Source organism: Chlorocebus sabaeus, chromosome 17 (genome assembly GCF_047675955.1).
Source record: "Chlorocebus sabaeus isolate Y175 chromosome 17, mChlSab1.0.hap1, whole genome shotgun sequence".
Classification (NCBI taxonomy): Eukaryota; Metazoa; Chordata; class Mammalia; order Primates; family Cercopithecidae; genus Chlorocebus; species Chlorocebus sabaeus.
This window is the reverse complement of record NC_132920.1, coordinates 72066573-72085130: the sequence shown is the minus strand read 5'-3', so window position 1 is coordinate 72085130 and position 18558 is coordinate 72066573. Positions and strand designations below refer to the sequence as shown.

Below are 18558 nucleotides of genomic sequence, written 5' to 3'. Positions count from 1 at the left end.
TCACTAGTTTCCATTTGACTAATTATGATCATGAAGCATAAATATTACTTATAAGGACAATCTGTTTTTTTTAATTGATTATTTGCATTGCCTTTGAGCCAAGCATATGAGGCTTAATATTGATTGAGGAAAGGTGTAAACTCTCAGTTTGATACGTAATGCTCTATTCAAGGGGGCTCAGTTATAGTCTTTAATATATCAAGTTCCAAATCCCTATATAAATGTGTTGCTGACAAAAAAACATAAGATGCAAATTTTTATATCATAAACTTCACACAGATACTTGCTCATGAACATTAGGTAACATTAATGCTAATTTTTTTAAAAGTGACCAATAATTTCTTGAATAAATGTTATAGTTCAAGTTCTTATTTATAAACATTTAATTGATTCATTTTTGAATCAATTCTGGTTAAATTCATCTTTGAATCAATTAAATGTTTAAATTATTTGAGACTTTTATTTGGTTCCAATTGAAATTAATTGATTAAAAAATCTGTATTTCCTCCTATAATATGACTTCCTGATAGCCCCAGGATGTAAGCTGCACAAGGATAGTGCCTGTGCTTTTCTTGTTGACTGATGTAGTTATCACTGGATAATAAGAACTATGCTCATTATGTAATAGGCATTCAGTAAGCATTTTTTGAATGAATATATTTCTATAGAGACTTACTCTTTCCATTGTGCTTTCACATCTATTATTTCTCTTAACTAAGGGAATTAAATGGGACACAGATTATAATCCCATCCAGAGACCATGAAAATAAATCCAAGAGATTAAGTGGTTTATGATGGAGGCAAATTTTATTTGTTACTTCTTTGTATCAGAAAATGACGTGTTCAAGTCTCATTTGTATATTACTTTATGCTACTTCATTCAATAATGGTATTTTGTCAGTAAGTTTATCTCCATAACTTTCATACCTGATGATTTTTGTTCTTAGATATTTCTTACTGGAAACATGCATAACAAGCCAATCATTTGACCAACTAAACAAAGACCAACTAGTTTCAGGAATGGGAAAGAATATCACAAACAGTAATCTGGCATAATTCTGTTAAATTTTCTAAACAAAACAAAAAATCCAGTAAAGACAAGAAATATTAGATTGGTATATGAGTAATGTGAATGGTAATGAACAAATAATTATAGAAAATTTATATGTGGTGAATCTCCATGTAATCCAAAACAACACATTAACTACTTATTTGTAAGATCCACTACCTCAATAAAAATTCAGTTTTACCAGAAATATTCTCAAGCATAGGAAATAGCAGGTTTTGTGCATATAAAATGTCAGATCCATATAAAATGTCAGAAAAAAAAATCGAACTGAGTAAATTTTTAAAAATCATATTCTATTTTCTCAGAATTAACTAAAACATTTTAGTCAGAAAAATAATGAAGCTGATAGATCCTGGATTATTTCCTAAGGTAAAAATGAGTCAACAATGTTTTAAAAACAAGAAAATGTAAGTTACTTACATATATGACAGTGTTAGACTTAGAAAAGCTTAGGGTCCAAATTAGCTTGGAGAAAATTAAGAAAATGGAAAATCAGTTCCTTACTTATAAATTTTAATTTAGACTTTGGTGACAGGGACAAACTATGAATTTCCCATATGAAAGAGTCCATTACCTGTGGCATTTCTACACTAAACATCCAGTAAGGAACTATTCTGGGCTTTCCTAGATGGAGGAAATGAATTTATTCATGTGGACTCAGAATTTCTTCACCCTTTGAAAGGTATGAATGACCAGGTGTAGAGATGTGTCCATGTGTACTTACTTATAAGCCATTAGGGTGGTTTAAAATGGATGGTTGAACTTCTGGTTAAATAGAGAAGCTGCACAGTAACACTCAGTGGCTTTGTTATTTTACTGATTAGTACACAATTCGTGGTTCCACAGCCATGCAGACCTGCTGACAGCACTTACTTGCCCTCAGAGCTGTAACTGTTGATGCTGCCATCAGTAGACTCTCGGCTCGGCTGCCTTACCATCTTCCTCATTTCAGCTGCCATGCCTGTTTCTGTACTTCTCTGGATGGTACTTTTTAACTTTTTGTGGCCCGACTCTGACAGGAGAGAGTAAAAGAAACTAAGTTTTATTCAGACAGTTTCCCCCTGAATATCAATTGATCCTGCAAATATAATAGTTAATTTTACACATAATTACAAATTTAATCAGAAAAATAGTAACCTAAGGGAGTACTTTGCTTGATTCAGACTCCTTGCCAAAGTGTGCTTGGCTAAGAGGAGTAGCACTGGATGCTACACCATGGCCACAGTTTCAGTGACTGCCTGAATCTCAATCAGCCAAAATGAAATCATTGTATTATTGATGGTGACAACTTCACTGAAAATCTGATTTTGGCACCCAATTGTTATGTGGAAAGATAATGGTGAACAATCTAATAGGTTTCTCCTAATATGGAATTCACTAAATGTGTATGAATAGTCTCAAAGGACAAGTCGTATTCTTTTAAGGAGAAGGTGCATTTGGAACCCAGTATGAACAATACCACAGTTTTTGTACTATCACGTATCAGCAATCCTCATAAAGAGAAACTAGTATTTTAATTGATGATTTTTGTAGCACTTTAACATACACTATATAATATTTATACACATTTGAGATGGCATATAGATTACAGAGTTAGGTATAACAGGTTTTATCCTAATTCAAAGACTACTGAGCTATCTCATGGCCTTTTGACTCAGCTGCATGAGTTCTGACTGGCAGTTTTGGGGTGTACACCTCCATTTGCACTGGGTATTACATGCATTTGCATTTCAGTTCTTGATAAGTTCAGAAGAATTTTCTTGAGCCACTTTGAAATGCACTAACCAGCATTCTATTCATAGCATGGAAATAAATTCTAAACTCCTTTTTACTTGCTTACATGCATAAGCAGTATCAATAGGTTAGGAAAGCTGCTAGACTTTATTCCATCTATACATTCTATAAACATTTCTGGGTTTTGCTTTAGTTTTTGTATAGTATCATTTAATACCCATTAATAATATATGAAAAATGCTCTATATACATAATTACATACATAACTACTATATAAACACATTAACTTTTCAATCCTCATAAAACCTTTACAAAGAAGGTACCTAAATACACTCTTACATAAGCCATTTGAAACACTGCATCTTTTCCCTCTCATTTTTGGTCATTGGATTCCTTTTGTAAATTGTCTAATCAAAGATATAATAGGTTATGCTATATGAACTTAATGCTGATGCTTCCTACACATTGTTTTAGTATGTTCATTAAAATTTTTACTTTTTATTGTTCTTAACCTTTTTATTGCTATTTTTGCTTACAAAGACAATATATGTATATTACAAAATATTTAAATGTTACAGAAATTGCAAACATTGAATGCCCCCTATAATTTCACCACTCAAGGAAGACAATGGTTAATAATTTGGGAACTACTTTTTCTTTATACCTATACAAGCTTCTTCACTTGGCTACTGTGATCCACACTCTCCGTTTTCCCTTCTTTGACATTGGTTGTTACTTCCCAGTCTCTTCTGCTGCATTCTTCCTTTTTGAGATTTTTAGATATAGACGATCCCTAGACCTCAGGCCTCCGACCTTTTGCTTTCTTCTACACTTACTTCCTAAGTGATCTCTAACATAGCTTTAACATAGCTAACAAAGTCATTCATGCCATTGTGCCTCCCAAATATATATCAAGGTCTTAACCATTCTCTTAAATGCTGAAGTCATTAATTCAATTGCCTAGTAGCTCCATTTACATATCTAATAGGCACTTCAACATTAACATATCCAAGACAGAACTCTTCCCCACCTCCACCACACTACTACCTCCTACTACTAAATCCTCCTCCAGCAGTAAATGGTACTGCAATTCACTTGGCTGATCAGGCCTAAATCCTTGTAATCGTCTTTGATTCCTCTAACACACCCCACATCCAATCCATCAGCGAATCCTCTTGGCTTTGCCTTCAAAATGCATCACAAATCTGGTCATTCTTCTTCCTCTCCACAGCTCCTACCCTACGTCCAGACACTGTCATCACTCAAAAGAGCAGTGCCATACCCATATAGCTGGTCTCACTGCTTCTATTCTTTTCCTCCTCAGAATATTCTTGACATAACAGCCATGGTGAGTCTTTAAAAATGTAAATCTGAACATATCATTCCCCTGCTCAAGATCTTATAATGATTAATCACCAAAATAAAATGAAAATCCAAAATTGTTATCGTGGCCCAGGAAATGCCATATCGTCTTGTCTTTGGACACCTCACATCTCATCTTCTGTCCCTCATTCCATATGACCAATGCCCTCCAGTCACACTGTCTTCCCTACATTTCCTCAAGCCTGCAAGCATGCTGCTTCTGTTTGTCCCTTCTGACTTTCTTGCCTTGTTCCTTATTCAGATTTCTGCTTCAAGAGAAGCTGTCTCCTCAGAGAGGCTTTGTACAGTATCCCTTTGCTGTGCTTTATTTTTCTTCATAGCAGTGCTTCATCTGCCATTAAACCTTTATCTGTTTGTGGTCTGTTTTCCAATTAGAATTTAATTTCTGTGAGAGCAGGGTCATTGTGAGTATTGTTCACTGTTACTCTTCATATCTAGAACAGGGGTATAAACTGTTGATAGTGAAATCACACCACATATACAAATGTGCAATTTTCACATTCCATTTAATATAATGTAACACAAACAGGTATATATTTATTCTTTTTAAAGATTGCACTATTCCATTTTGTGACTATGTGGTTCATCATTAAACCATCCCTTTATTGATGGGCTATTGGATATTTCCAGTGGTTATAGAAGAGCTTCTACAGGATGAATTACTGGAAGTTGAAATGCTACTGAAAGGGTAGGAATCTGTTTAATTTAAATAGCTATTTCTAAATTCCCCTTGAGAAACATTGTAGTGATTTATACTCCTACCAACAGTCATATGGATGTTCCCACTTACCTACCTATGGCTCAAGAATTCTCTACCTTTCCCTTTTTTGGACTCTGTCTTGTCCACTTGACTTGTCATTGTGGAACGTGCACACTTATCCAAGGCAGGGACTTCATCTATGGCCATTGTAAATGCTGTTTAGTTTAGTTTTGGCACTTATTCATTTATATACCGATTCCTTTCTAGAGGTAATTCATTTATGAAGTCACTGTGGTAGAGCAGTGGCCATTCATGGCCACATACTGGCCAGACCTCACTTGAAGGACAGGGGTAAGCCCCAGGGATATATTACCAAAGTATTGAGCCAAGATGAATTACAAGTGTTTATCCAAGGCAGCATGAGATAACAAAATCTGGGTAGAACACCAGTTATTGAAAATAACGAGGATCATGGCTAGAGAAATTACAGGAACTTTAAATGGTGAGGTGCTGCTGGAAACTGGTGGAGAAACAGTTAAGAGGATCAACAATATGGCAAGTTCAGGTTAGAGTGATAGTTCATTCTGCTTTTTGTTCATTCACCTATTCAACAAATATTTGTGGAGCATCTATTACGTGTCATACAGTGCTCGAGGTGCTGGGGATGTACGGATGGATGAGAAATGTTCTGCTTTAAAGGAGTGTAGATTCTAGTTCACATGTATATACAAGAAAGACAGTGAACAAAGATACGATATCGCTGATAAGTGCTATGGGAAAAAAATTAGGCAGGATGAGAGGGGTAGAGAGTGACGAGGTAGAGCAGGAATTGTTTTGTTTGAAAAGGAGCCAGGGTCTGATTAAGCAGTGCAGGGGGAAGTGAGGACACAAGCCATGAGGAAAGAGGGAAGCAGTACACAGCAGGGATTGGTCCTCGTGACAGGGGAGGCTGTGAGTAATGGTGGCTGTGGTAGAGGGGAAGGGGAGGGCTGCAGTCTTGCAAGTAGTGCACAGGTCTCCAGGCTTCCTCTCCAGTCTTTGTAATGTCGATGTTGACTCCAACTCAGAGGCTTTGTCACCAGTGGGATCTCGGGCTCTGTGTGTTGCTGGCAGTCCAGAGGACGGTGAAGTGCAGACTGTCAATAACTGATTTCTCTTGCATTATCTAACACAGGTTTCACATGATTGTTGTTCATTACATATTTGGTGACAAATGAAAAGAAAAACCTTAAAAGCGAATAATCTTTATTCATTTGTATATTTTAGTTGAGATATCAAGTTTTCTCAAAGAAAGGTATATCTACAGGGTATCTCAAAATTCTTACAGCCATTTTAAACTTTAATAGCTTCCACAGTGTAAAGGATACAAATGCTCAAAAAACATCATTTGAGGGGCTAGTTACTGAATTTTCTTTTATATTTACTTGATTTTGTGAATTTGAATAATATATTTTTAATATTAAAGTTTTTCTTTTAGTCCTGCTGAATTAAGATGGCAGATGAACTGACATCTAACTGTTGTCTTATTCATATTAATAAATATTCATGAAAAGAGCTTCAATTGACTAAGCAATATAAAGGTCTAAGCAGAAGTTCAATAAACAGTTCTAGTTTGGAATTTGCCTTATTTAAATTCATAACGGCCCCAATATTAATTTGGAATGTGAGGATTAGAAGAAACACTGTTTTATAGATGTGGAAACTGTAAATCTGGAGAAACAGAATTCATGCAACAAATTAGTTCAGCACTTACTCTGGGTTCAGTCTTTTCCAGATGCTGGCAATACAGCAATGAGCACAACAGACAAAATCCCTGTCCCAGTGGAGCTTACATTCTAGTGGATATAATGACTTGCTTAACATCACGCTAGTTAGCAGCAAAAGCTAAATTAGAAACCTGTCTTTCTAAATCTTAGTCTTGCAATCATTCCATTATACAACATTTTAGGAACACGTAAAGTCTGGTCTTACTTATTTTGCAAATAGAACAATGGTCTATCTACACAGGTATTTTCATGTATACATTCACATATGGCTTTGCAAGTTAATTTGTAAAAGTTTGTTAAAAAGCACATATATTCTATACAAGCACAAATGTATAATTATCTGCATCTATGTACATATGCTGTAATTATAACAAAAATGTGTTACGTCTATGTAACATGTTTAATGTCAATATAGTCCATTAAAATATATACAATATTAGAAAATGCTTTTATGCTTTTAGGAATGCCATCATTATTAATTATTTGTTTCCATTGAAGAATCATTAACCTTCTAAAGACATGAAGTCTACTACAAATTATGACATGAAACCTTTGATTTGTGAATACCATCAAGTATTCTATTAAGAATAAAAAAGATTAGACAAGTAGTACATTTTAATATTCTTTAGTCACATGAAAAATTACTAAAATCCAAAATGTTTGGAGGAAATATTTCACTCGTGTTCCGGAAGGGCAAACTTTCTCTCAAAGAGTATTCCAAAAGGTGTCATATTTACATGTGAACTCTTTCTCTCTTTGCTAATTTAGAGATATGTGTTCTATTTAGAAACAGCCACTGACTTACTAATTCATTCTATAAATACTCATTAAACACCAAGAACCTATGATATCAGCATTGTTCTAGGTGCTTCAGATACAACAGTAAGAAAAGAATAGAATAAGGAATACAATAAACCTGTATTGATAAGTTAGGACCATGAGAAACAGATCAAGGCTAGAAAGCTAGACAAGAGAGACAGAATATATTGACATGCAGATACAATTAAAATCTATGGTGCTAAATGTAACAATTTAGGGAGGAAATACAGATAAAAAGAGTAAAGAGAATGGAGTTTGGAATATTCTCAGTTAGACGTCCAGAAGAAAATCAGGACTGTCAAGGAGGCTGAAAAGGAGGACCTCTTAAGGTGGGGGAAAAGCAGTAAGTGCAATGGTACAGAAATCAGAAGAAGAAAGTGTGTCAAGAAGTAAAAAAAAAATATGTTGTTGATTGCTACTTAAGAGGTTTAGTAAGAAAAAAATATAGATGTGACCACAGTGCTTGACTTCACGGAGATAACTGACTGAGAGGAGTGGATTCAGTGAAGCAGTAGGGTTAGGTGCCTAAAAGGAGTGGCCAGTCAGGAGAGGGAATTAGAGGTGAGTAAACGGAGACAGCTCCTATGACTATTTTGTAAAGGTTTGTTGTGATTGAGAGATAGTATTTGGAAAGTCACACAATATTAGGGGAGGTTGTCCTTTTCTTTAAGATGCGTGGTAGTAGAAGTTGTTTCTGTGTAGATTGGAATAATTAGATGAACAGGGAAAAACACATTGTTAGGCTTAATATTATGGGCTGGAGAGATGTATAAAGATAGATAACATCAGATAAATCATCTTCCAATCAAAGCAGTCTCTGAGGCCAAAGCAGTCTGTGATGGAATTGGATGGACTATCCAATTCCATCAATTAATTGGAAAAATCGGTAAGAGTATCACCTGATTGATTAAGCAATTTAGGTCCCAAATAAATGCAATAATGGTTTGTTAACTCACAAAAACAAAGTATCAAGTAAGTACAACCTTTTTGGTTATTCTGAAATAATATTTTTTTATTTTTGTGGTGACAAATTCAGTCATTTTGTAAAAATTAATTATTTTTTTTAAGAGACAGGGTCTTGCTAGGTCTCAGTAACAAGATCACAGTAAGCTATGATTATGCCATCACTAGACTGGAGTGCAGTGGTGTGATCACAGCTTACTGTTACCTTAAACTCCTGGGCTCAAGCGATCCTCCCATCTTGGCCTCCCAAAGTGCTGGGATTACAGGCATGAGCCACTGCGTCTGGACAAAATTCAGTTGTTTTTTTCTTTCTTTTTTTTATTGTGGAACTGCAGTGAGAACTTGAAAATTCAGTTTTTTTAAAAAAATTGTTGTGGTTAGTATAATATACTTCGTTCATTTTGTCCTTCAGTTATTCAACAAACTATTTCCTTAGTGATTTGTGCCCCGATACTATATATGTAAGTGTGAAAAGGAAAGAAGCCCATCAGCCATTTCATGGTCTAGAAGGAGACACAGACAAGTAAAAGTCTCATTGTGATGTGGTATAAGTGCTGTGCAATGGGTTTATTTTATATGTATTAAACTTTATGTATTTATTTTATATAAATTCAATGATACGAAGAGAGGAAGAGAAGGGGCGAGAATAATTCAAGCAGTGAGTGAGAATCACAGCTTGCAATGCCACTTACTTAATGAGCATGTAACCTGGAGAGATCATGAGTTGAAAAATGCAAATCTTCCCCTTTGCTTCAGTTCCTCAAGATAATTCTGGTGTTTATGAAGATTTCTAAAAAAAGGTTCCCTAAAAGCAAGCCAATGGCTTTATCTGGTGTTGAAACAAAACAGCACCAATGTAGTCAAACTGTGTAAAAGCAGACAGCATTGGACTTACTGAGACACTATAGATTGCTCTTCAAGAGATTTTCACAGGAAATTTTAACTCTGTGCAGAGGTGGAGGAAGGATGGAGGCAGGGTAGAAGGGAACTGTGTACTTGTATTTCAAGCCAGGAGAGCAGCACACTGAAAGGTCCTGAAGAGAAACAGTATGGCCCCTCGAGATAACTACATTTCCTGAATCACCAGAGTTAATTTAATGGTGAGTGAAGATAGTGAGGTATGAAGCCAAAGAAATAAACACTGGGAGGGCCTTTTATCTAAGGCTCTCAGGGTGCACAGTGACATATCATTTGAGCTGATGTTGTATTGTTATTAACGCTGTTCTTAATAATCTCAAGGTCCTGGTCTTCCTCATACCAATTTTACCCATATAAAATTGTGTGTACTTTGTATTACACACAATATAATATAGTAGTATTCCCATATATCTCCAACAATTATTCTTTAAAAGAAAATACGCAGTTCTCCTTTGTTGATGTCAGATACTTCCAATGTGTGGTAACCATGTAGTTGGAAATTTTTATTAGTCTTCCCTAATAGTGCCATCATTTTCTTTAGTATTTAAGCAAATAAACACAAATGTTCCTTTTGTGTTGCATCAAGGTTTTTGAACATATTTTATCCTAGGCCAGATAAGTGCAACTTGTAAAAATTTCATAGGTCGGAGAATTATTTTTAGAAAATGTCACGAGAATTCTTTGACTTTTATTGTTTTCCTCATTTTCTCTCACTTATTCTCCTGGTTAATCCTATCAATCATAAACTCCACTATTTTCCTTCCATTTTTCCATTTTCCAAAGGTATTTCTAATGAAAGAATAGAGTGGTCAAGAAATTAAAAACTCATTCTGAGTATTTTCGTGAGATAGATGGAATCATTCTTTTGATGATATTTTCCTTCAAGAGAATACGTTAAATGTTTCCTAGTGATGTACTTATCCACTTTTATTCCATTTCCCTCACCCAAAAGATATAAAATGTTTTCTTTTGTTATCATGTACTTTAAATTGTTTACAGATACTACTTCAGAAAAGGATTCATCTGTTCGAACATTGACCTTTATTTTTATTTTCAGCTCTTCCATGGCTAATAGCTATTCTTTCATTAAAAACCTGGTATTGTTATGATTGACTATAAAGCCTTGCCTGTCAGATCTGTTTAGCTCACTCAATCACACTTATACTTTCAGCAAAATGTTAGCTAATATAACTTTGATTTTTCCATTTGCCAAGCTATTGAAAGTATAAATAATAGCAAGTTCAACATGGCATTTCATATGTCTTAAATAATCTTCATATTAAACTTAATAAGGCTGCCCAAAAATATTTAAGTAAAGAGATTTGTATTCACTGAAACATACCATCTGTACCACCTCTTATTTTGGTAAAGCCAGATAAGAGAGGGGGAAACATCCAAATGCTGAACTTCTCACTCTTGTAAATTGTTTGATTTCACAGCTTCAGTGTTTCCAAAGTATTTCTAGTGTTAGGAGCTAAATTATGTCCCTCTAAAACACATGTTGAAGCCCTAACCACTGTACCTCAGAATGTGACTGTAGTTGTAGAAAGGGCCTTTTAAAGAAGTGATTAAGTTAGAATGAGGCTATTAAGGTGGGCCCTAATCTAATTGGACTGGTGTTCTTATAAGAGCGGGAGATCAGGCCTCATAGACACCAGGGGTCACCTGCACAAGAGGGGCCACCCTAGGAAGATGCAACAAAACCGTGGCCAACAGCAAGCCAAGAAGAGAGCCTCAGAAGAAACCACTCCTGCTGACACACTGATCATGAACTTCTGACCTCTAGAATGTTAAGAAAATAAATATCTGCTCTTTAAGCCATCCAGTCTATGATATTTTGTTATGGCAGCCCTAGTAAACAAATACATCTAGGGAGTGGATTTTATTATTTTATCATGTTATTTAATAATTGTGATGATTTAGATACTTTATGCATGTGGGGATAAATAATCACCTAAATTGTCTGAGGATGAGATTAAGCCCCAAATGCTGGGATGGACTTGGTTTTCAGGTTGCCTTAAATAAGAAGTGGTCTGAAGGCCAGGCATGGTGGCTTATGCCTGTAATTTCAGCACTTTGGAAGGCCGAGGTGGGTGGATTGCTTGAGTCCAGGAGTTCAAGACCAGTCTGGGCAACACAGTGAGACCTCATCTCAATTAAAAAAAAAAAAAAGTCATCTGAAGTATTACATGAGTATACTGAAATCATTTATTAACAACTCCTGACAACAGGAAGATAAAGGCTCAGATTTTATTTGCTCAATAGTAGCAAAAATTTACTTCATATTTGTTTTCTTTACTCTTCTTTGTTCTAATACCTCAGATGAAGCTGCATTTCATTTACTAAGCATAAAGCTAGAATATCTCCTTACTGGCAGGGCGCGGTGGCTCACGCCTGTAATCCCAGCACTTTGGGAGGCCGATGTGGGCGGATCACAAGGTCAGGAGATCGAGACCATCCTGGCTAACACGGTGAAACCCTGTCTCTACTAAAAATACAAAAAAATTAGCCGGGTGTGGTGGCGGGCGCCTGTAGTCCCAGCCACTTGGGAGGCTGAGGCAGGAGAATGGCGTGAACCTGGGAAGTGGAGTTTGCAGCGAGCCAAAATCACGCCACTGCACTCCAGCCTGGGCAACAGAGCAAAACTCCGTCTCAGAAAAAAAAAAAAAAAAGAATATCTCCTTACTATCTATCACCTTGACTATAATGATAAAGTAATACTTCAGGCTGAAGCTCAGAAAGCAGCAAATGCTTTATTGCATTGTTTCATATATTTTTAAAAACTTTTATTTAAACTCAAGGTTTTGGGGAATCTTTCCACCTATCCAATCTCAACAGGCAGACTAATATTCCAAACCTGGACCAGAAGTGGTTTGAGGGGCAACTCTGGAGTCAGAATGCCTGGATTCAAGTACCAGCTCTACCACTTACTAGTTCTGTGCCTGCAGGCAGCCTACTGAGCCTTTTTACACCTTAGTTTCCTCATCTATGAAATGGGGGAATCAAAATACCTACTCATAGGGTTGAGTATTAAATGAGATAATTCATGTAAAGCACTCAGGAAAGTACCTGGTACCTAAAGTTATCTGTTGTTACAGAATAAGATCTCAAAGTATTCGGCACAGATTACGTGCTCAAGTAGAACGATGCCAGTTCTCCTTGTTCCATTCAAAGCACATGTTCTTTCTGCGCCTCACATTTAACTCCAAATGCTATTTAGAATGCAGTACAATTAAGCTGCAACATGTCGCAGATAATTACATGTGCCCCCAATATCCATTCTCACCATATTCTTTTTTTTTTTTTTTTTTTTTACTGGCAAACTTCCCATCCTCTAAGTTAAGGACTGACCACATTTCCCTTCCCTCCTCTGCTCTTGAAGGCGTGGGGACATGATGGTGGGAGCTAGGGCAGCTACTTTGGGTCTAGGATAGGAGAATTTGATGAAACTGGTGAAGCCTAGTCCTCTGACATGAAGGAGTCCCCATAACAGCCCAGATTGGGATGCCCACTGGGACTATTATGTAAGAGTCTTGATTAAACACTGTATCTGTGGATGCCTCGTTACAGCACCCTATCATGTACCACAGAAGATAATATTCTAAATAAAATCCAATGTGAATTTTAAAAATAATAAAAGTAGTTTTAGGAAGAATAAAGAATACTCTCAGTTCTTTAGCTTCAGAAAGAACATTTTAGTCCTCTACAGTTTCATGTTTGGAAGAATAAGGTTCCTCTTCTAACAAGAGAGTTAATGGAAATTTTTCTTCCCTACAAAGTCTCAGAGAACGTTGGCTTAGAGGGGAAGATTCTAGCAATAAACACCATTTATTAAATACCCTCATGACACTCCGCAAGGTACAATAAATAGAGGTGTCCTTTTCTTTTTCTTCTCTTTTTTTAATTTTTATTTTTTGAGATGATGTCTCACTCTGTCGCCCAGGCTGGAGTGAAGTGGTGTGATCTCAGATCACTGCAACCTCCGTCCCCCGGGTTCAACTGATTCTCCCGCCTTAGCCTCCTGAGTAGCTGGGATTATAGGCACCTGCCACCACGCCTGGCTAATTTTTGTATTTTTTTTTTTTGTAGAGACAGAATTTTGCCATGTTGGCCTGGCTGGTCGTGAACTCCTGACCTCAGGTGATCCACCCACTTTGGCCTCCCAGAGTGCTGGGATTACAGGCGTTAAGCCCCCACACTTGCCCAGAGGTGTCCTTTTCTAAGAGTTTAACATTCTGAAATAAACATGCACGTATGAAGTTCTTAATTATTGTGTGGCAATGACTGTACTGTACAAGTGATAGATAGAAGAGAGGATTTTAGATCACAAAGAAAATTAAGAAAAAGTGTTTTTTATATTCTGTAAAAGAAAATAGATTCTCTGTACTTCTTACCACATTCCATAAAATGAATTAGATGGATTTTCATCAAAATTGGGATGGTTTGATTTAGAATGCAAGTATGTGGTGTATGTGAAATTCCTTCTGGGAGACCCAGCAGGGCAAATTAAAGAGATAGGCAGCAATTCTTGAGAGAACCTGAAACAGAAGTGCAATTGATCTAGGAAAGATGTGGCATATGTAATTAGTTATCACTAAAGAAGCCCCCACACTGAAACTCAAAATCACAGCATCAGGTACTCTAAATGGTAGGGTGATAAGGGGTAATTGGGCAGTTTCTTATTGGGGGACTCAATGTAGCTTGAAAGAACAGCAGAGCAGGTATTTATTTGTTCTTGACTGCTTATGATTTTCCCAATCTACAATGTAGAGACAGACAGCATGTGTAAGTATACTTTTGTAAGGACGGGGGAGCTAAACACTTGGAAGAACTTACACGATCATTACTGAGAAGTCAAAATTAATACTGTTCACATGAAGTAGTTAAATGTTACAAGGAAAGAATAAAATATGTTTGATAATCTCCTAAAGGAAAAGTTTGTGTAAAGAGGAATTTTGATTCCTTTACATCTTTTAGTTGTATACATTTATCATATCAGGATTGGCCATGATTTCCTAAGAAACAAGATGAATATAGGTCTGTATATAAAATAAAAATTCACAAAGATGAAATCAGTGAATTAGTTAATCAATACAGGCAGTTCATAAGACTATTTATATTCAAGACACTATGAAAAGATAGTCTCAGCTTGCCCTTCAAACCCCTGCTTGGAACTCTACTCTGTTCTTGCTTTAAAGGGTATTGCTCTGCCCTCTTCTGATCTTACCTCTTCACATAGCATAGAGCCTTCCCTGTCCCACAGAACAAGAGGGGGCCAAGAGGATGTGCCCACCTAGAGTCCATGCCCACTCAGAGCCCATATTCCCTTCTGAACTAACCTTCAGATCCATAGGATCCTAGAATTTCCTGCCTAAATGACCCTGAATCCAATCCCAGGGATAGCCCAGATGTCTTTCTAGGGTTTACTCTCCTGAGGATGGATAGTATCAGCAGCGTGCACACCCTGAAGTCCAAGTGGCAGTGGACAGAGCTTGAACATATGTGCAAGGACCCTCAAGGTACAGGAAGGAGCCAAGGTTTGGGAATAGAAGAAGGTGGGTGACAGGTTTCAGCAGGACGTGGCGTAAGCCAAGCCCAAGCACAGAACCCTGGAAAGCCTGAGAATTATATTGAAATGTGGCCTCCTTGGTCACTAAAAAGATATTTTTGTCAAGGAAGGAGACTAAAATAACTTTTATTTAGCATTTTGTTAGTTTGGTTTATAACTTTTAAATGGCATACATGTATGTGTACTTCCATTTATTGCTCAGGGCCTCCAGCAAGTCTAGAATCTCTCAGGTATAAAACTGTCCCATGCTTCATAAACAATGAATCCTTTATTTTGATCCATTTGAAGGAATTATCATTAGAACAAGTCTGTTGGGTAATTTTGTTTGGAGTTTTTGTCAGACTCTGAAAAACCTGTGATAATTTTTTGTGATTAAAAACCCAAAGAACTCTTATGTGAGTAGCACAGTCTTATTTTTTTTTTTTTTTTGAGAGAGTCTCTCTCTGTCACCCAGGCTGGAGTGCAATGGTGCTATTTTGGCTCACTGCAACTTCTGCCTCCTGGCCTCCAGTCATCCTTCCACCTCAGTCTCCCAAGTAGCTGGGACTACAGGCATGCACCACTATGCCCAGCTCATTGTTGTATGTTTTTGTAGAGATGGGGTTTCACCATGTTGTACAGGCTGGTCCTGAACTCCTGATATCTGCCTGCCTCAGCCTCCCAAAGTGCTGGGATTATAGGCATGAGCCACAGAGTCCAGCCTTTCTTCTCTTTTATAGAGTTTTTTCTCTCCTTAGTTCAGAAGATTTGGGGGCCTACAAGGAATAGAGCAGATGTAGAAGAGTAACAGCTCTACTGGAGACTCAATCCTCACTTCTGTCTCTGCAGGGAATAATCTTCACATTAACACACTGGGGACTCGGAAATCTATAGACCTAGATAAAATATACCTCATGGAAGTGAGGTGAAATGACAGCAGAGTAGTCAGAGGTTTAGGGTAGCAAAACTTACACTTCACAGAATAAAACAAGGATATACTAGCACATATTGTAATGACTGGTTTACGATCCTCACTTAATTAGGTGAATATTTCTCTACATATTTTTAATATAATGTGGAAGCATTATTTACAACGATTTGATTTAAGAAGGTATTAAAAGAAAACTGGGGTACTAGAGTCAGTCCCTCCAAAACTTATTGGAAATCACATCATTTTTTTTCTAACTTCATAATTTTTAGAAGAAAGTAAATTCAGATGCACCATAAACCATCTCTTTTCTCTTGTAGTTATAAAACCAAGAGGCAAGAAGCTGGTCAGAGATATTTACCATTTCTAACTTACAAAGATTCCATTTCCATTTTATTAAAAGGGAAATTTGGAATTTTATTGGCAGATAATTCAGTAGGTAAAGATTACAAACATTTTTACAGTAAGCTTCCAAGGAGCAAGCCAGCAAATACTGCAGAGATCCCCTACAGGCCAATCTTAGCTACAAAACAATCCAAACTTACTGTCCCCCTTGTGTATCCAAACTTTGCCCCACTCCCTCCAGAGGTACTTGCATACAACTCTAGGAGATTCTGTCATTGTAGAAGAAGGAAATTCAATTGTGAAAAGTAATAACTACTCAAGGTAGCTGCACTCTCCCCAAATATTATCATCTAGAAATGTTTCACTCTGTTTAGTTATATCATAATTGGAGGCTTATTTTGATTTATGATTACCAGCTACATGTGGCTGGTACAAGTTAGTTCATCAGTGTAATTTCTAATATCCAACTGACATTCCTATTCTACAGGAAATGGAATGAAAACTAAAAAAAAAAAAAAGAAAAAAGAAAAAAGGGGTATATATTTACTGAGTGATCAGAAAGGTAATTAATGTTTTTAGAGGAGAAAAAAGTATCAAGATTATTTATTAGGTATAGAATGAGTTATTAGTAAATTCAGGAGAAATTTTGTAAAATGTAAGAGAGATAAAAATCAGTTAGAGAGAAAGGCCAAGAGAAAATCAGAAACGCTAAACTTTATGAGGCAAAGAGATTACGATAGTGAGGGTGGCCATCAGCACAATGTGACTCTGACTGGCTAGCCCTTTCAAAGCAGGGGTCCCCAACCTCTGGGTCATGGACTGGTACCAGTCTGTGGCCTGTTAGGAACCAGGCTGCACAGCAGGAGGTGAGTGGTGGGCAAAGCTTCATCTGTATTTACAGCTGCTCCCCATTGTTTGCATCACTGCCTGAGCTCTGCCTCCTGGCAGCTCAGAGGCGGCTTTAGATTCTCATAAGAAAATGAACCCTATTGTGAACTGTGCATGTGAGGGATCTAGGTTGTGCCTTCCTTATGAGAATCTAATACCTCATGATCTGTCACCGTCTCCCATCACTCCCAGATGGGATCATCTAGTTGTAGGAAAACAAGCTCAGGGCTCCCACTGATTCTACACTACGGTGAGTTGTATGATTATTTCATTACATATTGCAATGTAATAATAATAGAAATAAAGGGCACAATAAAAGTAATGTACTTTAATCATCCTGAAACCATCCTCTCCCTCTATCCCCAGTCCATGAAAAAATTGTCTTCCACAAAACTGGTCCCTGGTGCCAAAAAGGTTGCCGACCGCTGTTTTAAAGCAAATACTCTGACTACTTCATTTCAGACTGGCACTGAGATCTACTCTAGCTCAAAGTATGGATATGACAAGAGGGAAAATAGGCAAATAATGTAAATTGTGCTAATTTGAGACCTGGCCACACAGGCCTTGGTAGTAATTTGAGGGTAGGTTGTGCGACACCGATAAAGAATCATTCCATGACTGGGAAGAATATAACTTATGTACAAAAACTTAATTTGAGCCTGTGTGCCTAAAGGTTTTGGGAAACTGCTGGCTGGCTGCTTTTCCACTGACTGTGGTTAGAATAGGTACTAAAAAACAAAACATAGTTGCGCATCTGAAGACCAGAAGAAAACTCTTAGGAAATGAAAAGAAATGGTTTGGTGGTGAGAATCGGTACAATGAAGTATTAAAAACATTAGGTCTCTAGGGCTGGGAGCGGTGGCTCACACCTGTAATCCCATTCCTATGGGAGACTGAGGCAGGCGGATCACAAGGTCAAGAGATTGAGAACATCCTGGCCATCACACTGAAACCTCATCTCTCCTAAGAATACAAAAATTAGCCAGGTGTGGTAGCTTGTAGTCACAGCTACTTGGGAGGCTGAGGCAGAAGAAACACTTGAACCTGGGAGGCAGAGGTTGCTGTGAGCCAAGATCCCGCCACTGCACTCCAGTCTGGCAACACAGACTTCAACTCAAAAAAAATAAATAAATAAAATATAAATAATAATAATTAAAAACTAGGTCTTTAGTTTTCATTTTACTACTCATCTTTTAAAAATTAGATGAACACAAACTTGAAATCTGCAATACAATACAAAGTATACTGGTGAAGAAAAAATCTGGTTGATTAAGGTTTACCAATCTTCAGAACTGCATTACTGTAACTTAAGGACTTGGCTAAATTACTTCAAGTACAGTATTTAATGATTCTGTGTGAGAAAAACAAATGTGCCTAAGCAGATGTCTAAGCTTTAATGAATGAAAATGTTAACAAAATGAGAGATAAGAATGAGAACATATTACTGACTCTAATTTGACATCCTTAGCAGAATCAATTACTTTCTGTCTTCTTTCC

At 36.9% G+C, this 18558-nt stretch overlaps 1 protein-coding gene across 48 annotated transcripts in view; it reads right to left on the bottom strand.

Annotated features, from left to right (window-relative positions):
- RIMS1 (regulating synaptic membrane exocytosis 1) overlaps positions 1 to 18558 on the bottom strand; it is a 499940-nt gene that overhangs the window by 10479 nt on the left and 470903 nt on the right. For all 48 annotated transcript variants that reach the window (XM_008013531.3, XM_008013512.3, XM_073006134.1 and 45 more), the window contains one exon: positions 1943 to 2081. In XM_008013531.3, coding sequence (XP_008011722.1) covers positions 1943 to 2081 — 139 coding nt within the window. The remainder of the gene's footprint in view (positions 1 to 1942; positions 2082 to 18558) is intronic.